Here is a 17,103-nt window from a genome sequence, read left to right on the forward strand (position 1 = left end):
GCATGCGCGGGTACCTCTTCTCGTTTTCATTTCCTCGACAATATAGGTTATTGCAACTATCCACATATCATTCATATAGCATGAGGTATTCTGAGCAATCGAATGATGATTTCAAGAATATGAGAGGATAAATGAGGTTGTATGCAAATATTACAGTGGCAGAGCAGGGGGTGATTTCTGGAACCAACGCCTCCCAGATACTGATGGACATTGGACACAGCATTTTCAAGGAGCAATATTAAATAAAAATGACCAAACATTTTAAAGAGTTTAAAACTGTTCATCTCAGCACAGCTCATCGAGGACTCGTGGGTGCAACGACTGCTTGTGTTAAAGTGAGGTAAGTCTTCCCAGCTCTTTAATTCTATAACAGAAGTGGCACTGATACAGAGGAAGACAAACTGCAAATGATAGCACTTGTGGTAGTGGTGGTGGTAGCGGGGACCCACAAAACAGAGTTCACAGAGTAAAGGCTGGAGTGGCGATAGCAGGCTGTGGTGGGAAGAGGGGAATGGGTAAGATGGGTGAAGGTACAAATTTTGAGTTTACTAAGTCGGGGGGCCATAGAGATAGCACAAGAGGCTGGAGCAGAAGCTTTGCATGCAGTAGGCCTGGGCTTCATCCCTAGTACCACAGGGACTGATGCTAGATCATCAAGCCAGAAGTGGATCCTGAGAAGGCCAGTGTGATCCCATCAGCACCCAAGCCCCCACCCTGCCAAGAAGAGAAAAGAAACCTGCAATAGTAAATCACGGGGCTTACAGAATGAGACTATATTAACAGAGGTAACTCATGAGAAGCTCAGATGTTAGGGACATTTGCTCATTTCTCCAAACTGAAAATCCATATGTTACTAATAGACAGCCTTTCAAATTTTAGGAGTTCTATATCCAGGATTCTACTATACAACATGTGTAGTTAACTGAATCCATCTTGGGATGTGTTAAAAAAACAAACAAACAAAAATACTATCTCAAAGGTACTGCTCAGTTCAAATCTGTTTAGGGCCAGCTGGACTGTCTTGCAAGATGTTCAAGCTGCTGAGACCTAAAAAGTGGAAAGACAGTTCACAGGGGTGAGGGCTAGAGATCAATCCCCAGCACCACTCAAACCACTAGCACAGCCTTGGAGACCCTTAATCCCACTGGGTCTGAGCAACATTACAGCATCTGCCTGAGCACGGTCAGGCTTGCACCAAGTATCCCTTAGGAGAGTGGTGCCTGGGACTGAACACTGCTAGGGAGTTCCTGTAAAATTAAGGTAATTAAAAAAACTCATCAAAGCATATCAACCAGAATTAGTGTGATGGTCATTTTGCAATATAGACAAATATAGAGTCATTCATGTTAGGTATCTGAAACTAATACAATGTCCTGTTATTATGGTGGGTATCTTATTTAAAAGGGAATGCACCAACTTCAGCTTAGTGACAATTCCCAAGTTGTTGTAACCATCCCTTTGGCGAACCATCCTTGCTCCCTAAGAGAAACCCTGCCTAGTACACTAAGAACTTAAAATAGATCGAAAAAGCAAGTGCAGTAGTAGTTCACTTATAGAATAAAACTTTGGTTACTATATCTTTCCAATGACCTTAAAAACTTACCTCTTCCAAAGAACTATGGGAGATGAATAAATATTTATCTCAAATTTTTCTTGAAGGTCATATTTAACAATTTATATAAAGTACTTAGCACGCTGAGTAATAGAAATGAAGTACTCATTGAATGTTGGCTTTGTAATTTTGTGTGGATTTGTCAGGAGTGGGGATCCAGGTACCAAACCCAGAGATTACACATTAAATACAGGCACTTCATTGCTAAGTCACAACTTAGGACTATTATGAATACTTAGTTCGTATAGTCAATCCTGGACTGGATGCTTCACACTTACTGAGGCATTGCTCTGGTCATCTGGTCATAAAGACTATGGCATTTAATGTTCACCTTAGAGGAGAATGAGCCTATGAGTCTATATAAGGAAATGAGACACCCAATCCATTTTGCTATTTGTTATGATTATTATAGCTCTTGAGAAGAGATGTGCTGAGGCTGAAGAGATAGGACAGTAGATAGGGAGGGTGATGGCCTTTCACACAACCAACCTGGGTTCATTCCCCCACACCCCACACGGTTCCCTGAGCACCACCAGTAGTGAGTACTGGGCAAGGAATAAGCCTTGAGCACTGCTAAGCATGGGGAGTAAAAAAATAAATAAAAAGAGACAGGTTTTCGAAAAAAGGAAAAAGGCATTTATTTGACAGTTAGATAGGGGATACCCCTGCCTAGTAAGGTTTATTTATAGGTTGATTCTTGTGGGATTTTTTTTCAAAATGGAATATGTACAATAACAAGTTAAAGCATTCAGTTATATATATTTTTTGCATCTGAAAATGTTTATTAAAATTTTGAATTATATATTCGTCTCGTGTACATATAATATTTGGGGGGAATTACATGAAAAAAAAGCAAAACAACCTTGGATTGCCTTTAAGTAAAAATCAGCAAGCTCTAGGTTGGAAAATAACAGGTGACCCTGACTTTCTCAGTTTACTTGATTTTCCCAGAGAAAATGCAAGAATGAAAAGCCAGCTCAGGGCAAATTATGCACTTTCTTCACTTTGTTAAGCGATTTCAATATCCTGTAAAATCAGCATTTTAGGCTTATGAACCAAGATATAAGCTAAATATCTTCCTTTTTGGAGGTGTCTCCAAGGGCAAGACACTTTTAATAATGTTTAAATAAAACAATTTCAGCAATTATAATGTATTAAGTATTCCTCTATGCTAGGTAATGGAGACAAGCTCATATAATCCTGATAATAGTCCTGTGAAGTGGTATCTTTATGGCCCCATTTTCATACCAAGAATACTGAGGCAAGGCTCCAAGGCAAGTCCCTTGTGCACTCTTGGGCAGCCCCAGACTCCCTTCAGACACTTGCTCCTAGCCTCCAAACCTCAGGTCACAGGAAATGAGTGGAAAGGTTGATAAGAGAAGGAAAGAGACTCAGATGAGAATTTTTGTTGTTAGAGTCCCATAATGATAACAACAACAACAACAACAACAAACGGTTTAGTGACTATTGTCAGACCTGCATGAGGACCTGCAGTCCTCATCCATCTGCCAACTCAATGGATGGCTATCTATCTTAATGAAAATGAACAGATAGTTTATAAAACTTTTAATCAAAGTCTCAGGCCTGGGGCTGGAGTAGTGATAGCACAGCAGATAGGGCGTTTGCCTTGCATGCAGCCAACATGGGTTCGATTCCCAGCATCCCATAAGGTCCCCTGAGCACCGCCAGGAGTAATTCCTGAGTGCAGAGCCAGGAATAACCCCTATGCGTCACTGGGTGTGACCCAAAAAGCAAAAAAAAGGGGGTTACAAGAAGGCCCAGAGCTAATTCTGTACCACTTTACCACTTAACTTGTCAAGGATGCCTATGCATTTTTTTTAAAGAACGTGTGAAGGTAGAAGGAGGGCCATGGATGATTCACCTCTGAAGTTCCATCCACAGCATTCCTGGCCTCAGTGCCAAGTGGGAAAGCCAGGAAGCCCTCAGCCAGCTGCCTGCAGGGGCTGACACAACTTCAACTACACCAGCGTGAAGAGTCACCCTAATATGCTTTGACAGCCTCCCCCGTTCCAATTATTCTCATAAAAAAACAAATTAAAAGATGGTTCTGTTTTAAATAGAATTTCTGCTAAATAACTATTATCTGGGAAATACATATTATTTGTGAGCAGTGGGTAGTAATGGAATGGAACCAAGAGTCAGCTTTTGAAGCAGGAAGCTAAGGCATCATTTTGTAATGCCTGAAGAGATTTTTAAAACTCATCTAAATACCATTAAGCATCTGCCCTTTTTATTTCATTGATTTAAACCATTTCTGAAGACTCATGATTCAAAAAGGTAAAGATGGTAATTTAAAAGCCATGGGGGGAAAAATCTCTCCCCAGGGAACTTTTCAGAAAAGCAGCCACCAGTCTCTGATAAGTGATGAATCCGTGGCGGCATTGCTTTCAGTACAGTCTCCATTTATCTGGCATTATCTCTCGTAAGGCATGCATCATTTCACTGGCAGCAAAGAGACGGAGGCCAGAGGAGCAAAGTGGGAAGCGCAGGGCAGAGAGTGGCAGGTTCTCTAATTTTAGATGGGAACGATCTCAGCCAACAGTGGCCATCATTACAAACAATTTAGCAAGATAAACACTATTGGGGAGTTCAATTTAATGAACTAGGGAGACAATTTTGAATGAGAGATTTTGAGTTTTTCTTGGCAGTCCATAACCTCAGTGTTTTAAATGATAATCCCAAACTATAATGAGCATGGGGCGGGGGGGAGTAGGAGGGAGGAGATGGGGTAGGGAACTGTTTACCAAAAATAGATTTTTAGAAAATCCCTTGCAAGTACTCTTCTCTGCATTTTAAACATTAGACTCTCTTTAAAATTTCAATCAACTGTAAGTCCTCGTATAAGCTTTAGAATATTCTTCTCCCTACTAGCCCTATTACTCTTTTTTATTCTTTCAGGGGGACAAGTAAGCAAAGAAAAAAATCTTTGTACCCAAGCTGTGTCTAATTTAACCTTCAAAGTAATCTACCATCAGTTATATTCCTCTTCTACCAATTTAAATGTAAATGGCACTTCTAAATTAATAATTTGTATTAGTAACTTTTCAGAATAAAAAGTAGCCTTGTAAAGGGCTCTACTGAACTTTGCAAGAGAAAAACTCCTTAGAGGCAGAAACCTAAGCCTCTCCAGGACATGTTGACAGGATCAAGGACCAGGCGGCTGGGATTTCAAGGCTCGCCCCTTCCCACAGGTAAACACAGAGTGGGGCATGTCTTCTGGCTCCTTAAGACTCAATTTACAACTCTTTCCTTCCAATTACAACTAGTTTTCCACATGTATGACTTTCAGCAGAGCAACAGCACATGAAGAAACAAAGACTTGCTGCACACAGATCTTCTATTAGGCCTTAGGGCAGGCATGTAAAGGTCAGTCAACCAGACACTCACCTTCCAGGGGATCCTTGTTGAGTCCCAGCTGACTGATGATGTACCTGGGAATGTCAGTCTTGATACCCTGCCCTTCTTTCGCATGGCCTTCTGCTGCTTCCAAGAGATAGTAAAATTCTTCAGGATCAAATTCCTAGCAGAAGACAAACACAGACACTTCTTGAGCCAAATGATCTGTCTGCCGTTTTATTACATAAATTTGATTCACAATGAAATTGCTGGAGGTACACAGTTGTGGGTTACTTATGAAGAAAGAAGGCAAACAGCTTTTTTAAAAAACACATCATTTCCCTTCAGGTTCAAAGTCTATTCAGAGTTGAAGGCAATACAATTATGTACCTGGTAAGCCCCTTGGATGGCGCCTTCCAATTTACTTGCAATGCAACGCTAAAGTCTGACAACTCAATGGATGGCTATCTATCTTAATGGAAATGAACAGATAGTTTATAAAACTTTTAATCAAAGTCTTTAAAGTATAGGAATCTCACCAGCAGATTCCATATTCTCTCTGTAGAAACAGCTACAGAAGAAGTTAAGTCAGACTATGTTTCTTCAAAGGTTTTTCAAGAAACTCTCTTTATACAAAGGAATCCAAAAAACTAGGAAGAAAAAAGCTCTCAAAATTATTGATGAATTCTAAGTGCTACTAATATTCATATACTATAAAGAATAAGAACAGGGAATATAAAATAAATGCTTCCAATGACCCCTATAATTTAAGAGTTGGTAGTACATATTTCTTAAGTATTTTACTCTTATGGGTTGTCTGCTTTTTAAAGAAATATGAATCCTTAAACTCGTAATCATCCTAAATGCATGCAGTGGATTTGTGCATTAAAAAATGACTATTGCCTCTTTTACAGAACACAACATCCAATAAGAGGGAGAGAACAAAAGGGAATGCCCTGCCACAGAGGCAGGGTGGGATGGGGGGGATGGGGGGGTGGGAGGGATACTGGGATCCGTGGTGGTGGGAAATGGGCACTGGTGGAGGGATGGGTATTTGATCATTGTATAATTGAAACCCAAGCACAAAAATCTGTAAGTCTACAAATGTACCTCATGATATCTCACTAATAAAAATTTTTAAAAAATGACTATGCTTAGAGATTTAAAGAAAAGCTGCTTTTTTCAGTTTCTAGATTATTTTCCAAGTGTTTCCCCATTCTGGTGAATGCTGCCCAAATGGGCAATGGTGGTATTTCAGCATTTCAGCAGAGCCGAGGCCCCAAAGAAAACTTGCTGCACACGGAAAAAAGTCAAACCAGTGTTACTGCAGTGGCCTTTAGAGAAATCTACAATAGCAGCAAAGACTGTTTAGGGGCATGGTAGACATGGTGGGGAAACTCAAGCACCGCAAGCTCTGAGCTCCACTTTCAAGCGAATTTTGGGGAAAGCAGCAATACTGTCAATCTTGTAAAACTCTTTCTGTCTTGGAGAACCTCTGCTTTCACTTCTTTCTATTTTACTTAGTAACGATCAGGATAAACACTGATTTCCTCTCTAAAGGTAAGGTCTTCGCTAAGTTATATGCTGCTTTTCAGAAAAAAATATCGGCATTTTCCTGAAATTAAGCTGCAGGAGAACACACATATGGTGTTCAATTCAAAAGTTCAATGAGAAAAGTGTCTGCCATAGAGGCAGACTTGGGGGCAGGGTGGTGGGAAGGACATGGGGGGACACTGGTGGTGGGAAATGTACAACTGGTGGAAGGATGTGTGCTGGAACACTGCATGACTGAAACCTGACCATGAACAGCTTTGAAACTGTGCATCTCATGGTGACTCAATTAAGAGAAAGAAAAACAAAAAAAAGTTCAATGAGAGACACAGCAAAGAACAAGTCTTCCTTCCATCTATCTCCTCTGCCTTTTTCTCCTGGTGGGCACAAGGTGTTTCCTTACTTTATCCTTCCCAAATAGTGTTTGGATTTGCAGGATACTGGCCGTTGATGGAGAGTCCATTCCTCCCTACCCTATCTTTTTCCTCAGGAGTTTCCCTCTTCACAGTCACATCTATATCTTTATGGGGCTATGGGCATTTCACTAGCATATAAAGCTATGTGTGCCAAAAAAAAACACCAAGGGCAAAATCAAAACAACACAATGTATGGTTCTGAAATGCTGTTCTGTGTGTCAGGTTATAAATACTTTAAAAATGAGCTATGAGTTTCTGTTTATGCTCCTTAAAATACTACATTCGGAATTTCATATCTGTTCACCATATTGCTTGAATCTCAAAATACATAAAAAATTTTGAAGCAGGAAAATAATCACTTTGGGCCATATTGTATGAACAAAGAAAATAAAGTTGATAGTATACATTCATCTTTAAAGCTCTGATTTCTTCAGGTCTAAGGAGATCCTGAACTATGACTCTGAACAAAAGTTTCAAATATTATATATCTCTTGTTCCCTCATTTGGCACTTTTTAAATAAAAAGGCACAGTGCTTTAATTTAGCTGTAGCATAGCAATTATGTTGAGATAAGGTCAACTACATAATTTCAAGATCATCTCCAAGACCAATATCTCCAAATTGTGATGGTTTAAAGATAATATTACATTTCTATACAGTTTGACCAGACTGTGATCTGACTATCACTTAATATAGCACAGGTTCTATAATTCTTGGGCAGTGGTCAGGGCTTACTTCTGGCTCTGCGATCAGGGGACCATATGGGGTTCCCGGGAGAGAAAAAAGTAAATCATAAACACCTCATTAGAAGCACAGCTGACACCTTGCAATTCCCTTGCACAGGTGGTCTCTACATGCAAGGTAAGCACCCTGTCCCCTATACTATCACTCTGGCCCCAAAGTCTATAATTCTTCATGAAAACCAGAAAAGGTAGGTGCTACTTGGCTGTCATTACTGACGAACAAGTTGTAATTCCTCCTAACTCTTTCTATTTAGTGTTGATCTTTGAAGTCAACTAAACTAGAGTTTTCTGACAATCACTGCTTCCTTACATTTAACAATAAATAATAGAATCTGATTGAGGCGCTACTTACCAGGCACTCTAATAACCGAGCTGGGCGGGCAATCACAATTAGGATCTTTCGCACAAGTTGTTTAATAAACGCCAACTCTCCGCTTTCTGAACGATCATGAGCCTGTAAGGAAACAAGGCGAAGAATGATGATACAAGGCCACCCCATTAACTGGAAGGCAAAATCAGCAAAGCATGCTAATTAGATGACTGCAAATATTTAAAACGAGATTTTGAAAATGCTTTTACAAGATTGATATGCAGATATTATATTATCTATGTAAATGGACACTATTAAGCTTTTCTATCTGCAAAATGACTTTATTAGCCAAATTTTAATTGCAAAACCTTGATTTATTCTGTGTTAAGAATCAAATGTTAGGGCCTTAAATGTGAGCCATGAATGAAGGAGATATTAAATGTTTATGACATATTAAATACATAGTACAAGTAAGAGTGGAGAATGATGAGGAGTCTTGAGCTTCTAGGAACATCTTAAATGCATGAAATGACTAACATAATGAACTGCTTTTGTTATCCCGGGCATTTAATATAGTCATGAAACAGATTTTACACATGCAATACCATAAGTACATATATTAGTTATTCATAACATGTAAGAGGAGTGTAATGCTTACTTCAAATTCAAGGTGAATAATGCTTATACTTGGATAGATACATATTGATTCCATTTCACATGCTGAATAAATAATACCCAGGAACTCAACTCAGTAACATTTAACGCACTTATGATCTTGTAAACTTTGGTTTTATGTGTAAAATACAGGCAAAAAGTAAAACCCTGAGAACAAAGCTAAGTTTTTTAATAATCATTTTAATTTTTATGATTAAAAAATGAGAGGTATATCAAATGAGGTATAAAACTACTTCATTAAAAATATTTCAAAGTAGTGGAGGGATGGGTATTTGATCACTGTATAATTGAAACCCAAGCACAAAAATTTGTAAGTCTACAACTGTACCTCATGATGTCTCACTAATAAAAATTAAAAAAAATAAAATAAAATAAATACTTCAAAGTAACTGTGCATGCTCACTTTTGGGCTTAATTTTGAGGTGCTTATGATTTACTGTTTTTTAAAAATTCAAACAAATCATGATGATGTTTTTGCATCTGTTACATTTTATAGAAACAGTAATAAGCATTTAACATCACTTCAAAAAGTGTTTTATCCTAAAAATCACTAGTGGTAACATAAAAAGAATCAGCAGACTGAATCTATAAAAATGATTATAATTAGCAATAATATGGCAAGTAAACTGAAGCCACGAAATCAAAGGCTATGTTCCAAAATGTAGAGAAAAAAATTGAGAGAGACAAAGGAAAGACAATCAACTTTTAAAAAGAAAAACACACAGAAAATTACTACTGGTGAATAATTACAGAATAAAGTTAAAAGAAAACTAACTGGCAAATAGGACTTTAAGTCCAGTAAGCAGGAGAAGCCAGGGTGGTGTGGAGAATGAGTGTGTGTGTGTGTGTGTGTGTGTGTGTGTGTGTGTGTAATGTAAACTGTAATTTTTTTATTCTGGGAACTATAATGAATGTCAAGAAATACAGTTATATGATTTCTTTATAGTTTATCCTTAACCAAAATTAGACAGAAAAACTTAAAGCAGACAAACAAACAACACCTCCACCCCCACCCCAAACACTGAAATTTCAAATTGCCAAGGACACTGATATTGAATAGGCCAGACACGGACATTTTCTTTAATAATTACTGCTTTATAAACTCGGGAACTAAAAGAAAATCTAAAAAGCTTGAATATGTTTGGGTGGCCCCTTTGAAAGGAAACATAACCTCTATATCTTAGCCAAGAAAAGTTTGCACAACACATATCCCAATTCAAATATTGTAAAAGCAAGCAGTCCTTTGTTCGAAGTTCTTTCTCCTACGTTCTTCTAAGAATGATCAGTCACAAACAAGACCAAGACATTTCAGTTATATTTACTCAGATAGCATTCTATCTGCTAACTGCTGGAGTTAGGGGTAAGGGAGAAGTTCTGTTAAAAACAATAGCAAACACAACCATGCACCACGCAGGAGAGAAATCGTTTCACCATTGTCAGCTACAAGCGCTGACACTCATGGATACCCTGTGTTTGGATTTGAAGCCGTGGCCACTCAAACACAGGGAGCCCCCGATCTGAAACTAGGTTAGCACTTCCTATGTATTTTATTTTCTTTGGCTAAATACACTGACGCGAAGGAAAAGAATAGAGACATAAAAGCATTCATCTAGAATTGACCTAGACCTTGGGACTTTAAAAAGGCATCAGTTTAAATCAGGCTGCTCAAACCTCAGGGGGACGGTGCCTGGGCCTGTAGGAGATTGACAATGGGAAAAAGACAAGTGGACAGGCACACAATGGCACAGCAGGGAACCAACAACAATTGCATCACAGGCAAAGCGAAGCAAGTTCCCACAATGGGGCTCTATGTAAAAGGGGCCAGTTTCCCTGTGACCATTTAGCTCCAAACTCGGGGAGCACTTTGTAGACGTGATTCTGAAGATAGTTTTAATTTTCACAAGAGAACTGAAGAAAAGGTTTGTCTGCAACCAGAAAGCAATCTTACTCACCATCCGTCAATGCCCTTTATGTCACAAGTATAGGTGGCGGGCTAGCCCAAAGAGAAATTTCTCTAAAAAATACACAATTTTCATCTATTACAGGACCTATTCAGATGATCTTTGCCACCCTAAGATTTTTGTAATTTCCATGAAATATCAGTCTGCCAAGTCTGTCAGACAGAAACAAAATTAAGTGGGGGATTTCAATATAAATAGCTTTGGATATGGATTCTACCCTTTTCAGGTAATGTCTGTGAAGGAGTGAAAAGCACAGGTCTAAAACTGGTAATTATAGTGATATCCTGGGACAGAAATGTGGAATTAAGGAAGGCGTACCTCACAGAGGCTGACTACAGCGTTCTTCTCTCATCTGTCTCTTTTGTTTCAAAACACACCCTTTAACAAATACAATTTTCAAGGTACTTGTGAAAACCAAACACACTGTGTTTCCAGCATTTTCTGGAAATTGATTTGATTACAAGGAACAACAAAGAAAGAGTGCTTGATGAAAAAGTCATAATAGACCAAGATTTTGGCATGCACATATAAATGCTTTCCTCTTCCCTCTTTCATCATTAAAAAATAAATAAATAAATAAAAGCAGGCTTGGTGCTGAGCATAAGGAGTTAATGGTGATCTGGATATGATCCTCATTCCTTGCAGAGGCCACTCAAATATTGATGAGGGGAGATTCCCCTTGTCCCCTACAAGCACTACTGTGCAGTGTGGTTAAACGCATGCCAGCACTTACAGGCAGACTGCAGCCCCTGAAGACAAATAGAGATCCCAGCTTTTACACAGAAGCTCGAATTTGAGGAGCTAGGACTGGAGGGGGCCTAAGTTGGATGGTGGTGACAGACTTGGAGGGAAGAACTGGAGGAATATTTGGAAGTAAACTGAGGGTTTAATGGTATCCTGAGGGTTAGGATATGGCTTGGTACGTTTTGGCTGACAAAGATGAAAGCCAAGAATAGGAAACCATGTTCAGCTGATAGAATGCTGAATCCATCTTATGTGGGGTATGTTTTGGGGGAGCTGTCTAATTAGAAAGCTACTTGGTAGGCAAGAGAACACAGGCCTCTGAAATCAGAGAAAGATCTCCCAGTCTGAGATATGGATTAGGATTAGAACTCTGTCCACTGCATGGGTCTTTAATCCAAGGCAGCCAACAAGGTCACTGAGAGAGTGAGAAAGACCAGAGGATGAGGACTGACTGTGGGAAAATTCATATTTCAGAAAACATGCATTGGATGGGATGCTTTTGGAAGAGGCAGAGAGGAAATGGTAAAGGAGCAAGAAAGAGGAAGACAGTGCCTTAAAAAGGGGACAGGGGAAAGGAGAGGGCTTTAATGTTGCCCAATGCAGTCAGTCACGTTCCAGTAAAAGAAACTTATTCCAGGAAAATACCCTGAGAACGTGGCAGAAAAGGACATCAGTGAGATTACTGAGAGAGTTCAGTAGCTGATTCATTTACGATACATTTACTGACTCCGGTTACACAGCACACACCATCCTAGGGGAACAGGACAGACCCAGTGAGTGCACACAGACTGAGTTCCAAAGGGCGGTCCAAATGTGGAGGCCAGCACACACAGGTTGGGGGTGTCTGGGGGGGGAGTACTTTGCTCAATCCTCAAGAGTAAGCCTTGGGCGGCTCTTGCAGCAATTCAACACTGCCAGAAATGCCCAGGTGCATGGTCACTTCTAGAAATTAATTTTCATCTTTACTTACAGGAGAAATGGTCCATGACAAATAAGAAATTAACAACAAAAACCAAAAATAGCGTGTTGTCCCCAAAGGTAGAGAAACATGGTCTCCTTGGGGCATAAGGGGGTGGGGGAGGATTTGAAATGTAAGAACTAGGAACAGGGTAGCAAAGTGCTGTTGGGAAACATGGAGAGAAGGGGCAGAACACCTGACTCACAGAGAGGGATCTTCTCATCTTCTCTGAATTAAATGCAGCAGGTCCAAGGACAAAGGGATTTCTAGAAAATAAGGATGCTAATATTTCCCTTCAGTTTCAGGCACTTACTAGCATATTCCTGTTTAGAGAAAACCATCACTGTTGTTATGTTTACTGGGGCATCATTTTTTTTTGCCCAGAAATACAATGTATTCAAATATATAGGCTAACTGGATTTCACTAGTAGGCTGCGGCTGATCAATTTCAATCAGCATAGTAATATCAGTCACTAATTCCATTCCACCACCAACATCCTTCCTGCCCTGCGTATTATCAGGAGCACCGCATGCAAGTGTTAGGCCTAGACGGGGCCTGTGTTTATCTCTCCTTTTGGAAATTGGATATTTTGTTAGAAGAAGGCACTAATGAAAATATAAGTTGCCAACACCACATGCAGGTTAATTAATAGGACACACTAGCAATTTCCCATTTAGCTTTTCCAGATATTAGAAGGAGATAGCATCATCAAAAAACATATATTCAGGCCATTTATAACTTTATGGTTAAGGACGGAGGGTGAGGGGGAATCACGGCTTCAAAATTCCTCATGATCCACTTATGCTGGAGTCATGGAGATTGTCAGGTTCCAAGGTTCCTGTAAAGGTTATTACATTAACTTTCTATTACGATAAATGATGACCAGAATGAATGCAAGGAGAAATCAGTTTTTCCTCCTTTTTTTCTTTTTCCCTGAAATATGCACACTAGCTAATGATAATTTTTAAGCAAATACTCACATCATATTTTCCCTTTTTTTCCCCCCAGGCAAAAAGCTAAATCCTATTTGGATATAGGATTCTTACCTCCTGAAGCAATTTATCTAATTTGTGCTGTAATTCAAGGAAGTATCGGGAAGTGATGAGACCCTGGTGGGATTTATCCAGGCAATCCCGTGCCAGTTCAATAATCTGATGGTGAGTAAAACTAAGCACTCCATCCGCGAGAGGAAGAACGTGGTCAGGAGAGTAGCTGGTGATAATTTCTCTTAGACGCTCTTCCATCTGAGCTGTAGCCTAGTTGGAAAGACACACAAACACAGATGTGTGACAAAGACACACAAGCAGACAACTCAATCATCACACTTACCAGGCACATTCAGACCTCCACATCTTATTAAATAAGAGTCTAGGGGTCAGAGAGACAGTATAGGGGTAAGGCGCTTGCCTTGCATGTGGCCCAAGCCTGACTGTATCCCCAGCACCTCAGATGGTTTCCTAAGCACCGAACTGGCAGGTACCCTCTCCACCTCCCCAAGCCCTCTGCCCCACCATTCCTACCCCCAGGACTGTTGCTAGGTGTGACCCAAAACCACCAAAATCAAATTAAAAAAAAAAGAGAAGAAGCCTTGCTACTCGGAAAAGATAAAGATTTGAGTATATAAGGAGAAATGAATATCCAAAGGGGATAATCGCTTTTTCTGTTCTAGCAAAGGTTAAAGAGTCCATGTAAATTTCCTCAAATTAAGTGAGAAATATTGGTGAACTGTTGGGTTTACATTTCATATCCTGAGTTCTTTCAAATAACTTGTCAAAAATAGCAAAAAGTACCCCTTTACCTATTCATAAATCAGAACTGCTGTTAGAATTCATATTCAGCCCATAGAGTTAATTTTCCTGGGTAGGTTTTAAGGTACCAGGAATAAAAATCTTTTACCATTCTTATTTTTAAAAATAAATTTGGTGGTGGTGGTGGTGACAGGGTTTGGGCCACACCCAAGAAAACTCAGAAGCTAGTCCTTGTTTTTTTTTTTTTTCCACTGAGGAGGTCACTCTTGGAGTTTTCCAGGGACCATGTATAGCTGGAGATCGAACCAGGGTCAGCTGCATACAAGGTAAATGCCTCAACCTTAACCACTACACTATCTCTCTGGACTTCACCTTCATCTATTTTTCAAAAAGCTACATCATATGCAAAAGGCCAGGAGGAGCCCATTGGTAAATAAATCTAAAACCTCCTTCCCAACTTTTCTTTCACTCTCTGTGATCCTATAGCTTAATCGATCCCCTACCATCCACTGATGTATATGCAAGGAGATCCCTGGGCCTCTTGCTCCCTCTAACATCCTAACCAGCATTGACTAGGAGGATCAGTATCTGCTTCCCTGGTGAACAAGTGACATGTGATAAATAGCTAAAACGGCTTTAATCAATGGCATCAATGTTGGGTTCATTACAAATAATAAGTACTCTACTCCTGATTTATGAAACCAAAGATTTCCTTTTGTTCTCTGGCCTAGGGCTACAGAGCCTGTTGAGGAAAAGCAGAAATAAAATGCAGGGCCTGCCTTCTCCCAAATGTGTGAAGACTTTGAAACCAAAGATGTCGCGGCGAGGTGACAGGGTTTATCAGACCATAGTTCTTTGCTGCCAGGCATACGGCTGCCCCCTGCACCGAGTCTTCTCTGGGGCCTTCAACTTCCTTTTGCCTAACTAGGGTAACTGCAACTGTCCCTTTCCCTCCAATGCACAGGATCAGACATATAATTGCTACAGAGACAAGTCTCATAATAGAAAGGTGAGGTCACCTAAATATCAGATCCCAAATCAAACAACAGTGATGACATACCAGTCCACAGATTCCTGAAGAAGAGAAAAACAGTGTGTTCTTGACAAAACAACAGTAGACCCAGGACACGAACACAAGGGAACAAGGGTATCAAGGTTTTCAAAGCCAACCCTCCCCTTAATACCTCCCCACTCCCAACCAGAGGGTGATACAACCAGGCATGCACTTTGGAGCCAGTTTAATACATGGAGAACTTGGCTGGCTCTCAGCTGTTCTAAAAACATTCAGTGCCTTTTTAATCTTTCTAAGTAGGGTAAGGTGCTATTTTATGCAAGTCATTATGGATTGGACCATTACTTCCCATCACAAAACCCCCTTCCAGATGCTAAACCTATGTTGCCTGTTCATTTAGATGCTAGGCATCTTCAATTCCATTCATTACCTTTGGGAACCTTTCTTTGTAGACATGGTTCATCATAATTATTTCATGGTCACAGCAGGCGGGAGAACGTCCAGGGCTGCAAGCAAAGCAAATTACCCTTTTAAACTTGCCACCGCATGAAATGAAAATAAGCTTTTTATTTATCAACAATTGGTTGCATCAAATGCACTATGAGCCTTTGTAAGAAAAGTGTATTAGGCAATAGACTGCAAAATCAGTCATTAGCTCACATGGGCACATACATACCCCTGAAGAGAAACCCTGAACAGGATTCAAAAAGAAAGCTCAAGAACAGGAATGTCAGAAAATAATTACAGCTACAATATAAAATTAGATCAGAGACGGTTCTTAAATTGAGATTATATTCTGCAGGTAGCGTGCACTTGTATCATTCTGAAAAGTAACTCACGCAATATGAAACCAAACTAGGGTGGCTGCAAAACAGCCTCAGCTCTGACACGTCCAACAATGTAATTTCACACTTTTATCCTACATTCTGTTGCAGACCACAGGAGAGGCTGGAGAGTCCTCCACAGCTCCGGTGTCACCACTGAAATCCATTTTCTGGCCGAGCAAATGTTTATTTGGGTTGCTGAAGTCAGCACTTTGTACAGCAGGAGACAGAGGTGCACCCTGGGGAGAGTTTCTCTCTGGTTCTGAGGTGTGTGGGCTGAGGGGTATCTGAGTGCACTGCCTCAGGAACCCTGGACAACATAGCTCACACTCCATCACCAAGAAACTCCTTTCATCACACCACAAAGAGACCCAGTGTGGTAAAGGCAATGCCTCTCACTGCGTTCATAAAACTAGTCTTTTATTCCATTGCTGAGAATAATTTGACACATTCCATGGGTACACAATATGGCTATTTCTGTTATTTTCTGTTTGATATAAAAGAAGCAAACTCCAAATGGAAAACACTTCTCAGTGAATTCTTCTATTCAAATGAGTGCCTGACTTTGGGGGACGGTGTTGGCCCCCCACTCAGAGGTGATCAAGAACTACTCCTAACTCTGTGCTCAAGAGTGACTCCCGGCAGTGCTCTGAAGACCAGAGGTGGTACCGGGGACCTTAACCAGAGTTATAACCATTGCAGCTGCATTCAAGGTAAGTGCAATACCCACTGTGCTATCCTTACATACTCAGATAAACTATTTTAACAAGAGCTTTATATCAACTAGGAGACCAATTCTGTGACATGAAGTTCTTCTCTGGGGAAAGCTCTAATCCTGCTTCAGAGAAGCAGTGCCTGCTACAGTTGCATCGACTGCAAATGCGCCTACAGTTGTCAGTAGCAGCATGTGTGGTTCCAGCTGCAGAGAAATACCATGCCCTGGGCCACATCCCTCCCTCAGGGCCTCATCCAAGACTTGAGGGTTCTAAAGCCAGGGTCATCTGGTCCTGAGAGACAATGGTGATAGGTCATATTGCCACTGTCTCTGTCAGGCAGCCCTGCGGTAATTTGACTTCTGCACACACTGTGTCCTCACCCCTTCCAGTGGTGTGGATACCAAAGACACTTCCTAACTAACAGCCCACCCCCTCTGTCCCTGGGTCCATTTCCTGAAGAACCAAATGGATATACA

At 40.3% G+C, this 17,103-nt stretch overlaps 1 protein-coding gene across 9 annotated transcripts in view; it reads right to left on the minus strand.

Annotated features, from left to right (window-relative positions):
- The window catches only part of MAST4 (microtubule associated serine/threonine kinase family member 4), a 690,306-nt gene that overhangs the window by 57,417 nt on the left and 615,786 nt on the right, over positions 1 to 17,103 (minus strand). For all 9 annotated transcript variants that reach the window (XM_056112657.1, XM_056112655.1, XM_056112653.1 and 6 more), the window contains 4 exons: positions 15,518 to 15,593; positions 13,374 to 13,583; positions 8,031 to 8,132; positions 5,021 to 5,153 (listed from right to left, as the gene is read on the minus strand). In XM_056112657.1, coding sequence (XP_055968632.1) covers positions 5,021 to 5,153; positions 8,031 to 8,132; positions 13,374 to 13,583; positions 15,518 to 15,593 — 521 coding nt within the window. The remainder of the gene's footprint in view (positions 1 to 5,020; positions 5,154 to 8,030; positions 8,133 to 13,373; positions 13,584 to 15,517; positions 15,594 to 17,103) is intronic.

This window comes from Sorex fumeus, unplaced genomic scaffold (assembly GCF_029834395.1).
Source record: "Sorex fumeus unplaced genomic scaffold, SorFum_2.1 ptg000018l, whole genome shotgun sequence".
Taxonomy (NCBI): Eukaryota; Metazoa; Chordata; class Mammalia; order Eulipotyphla; family Soricidae; genus Sorex; species Sorex fumeus.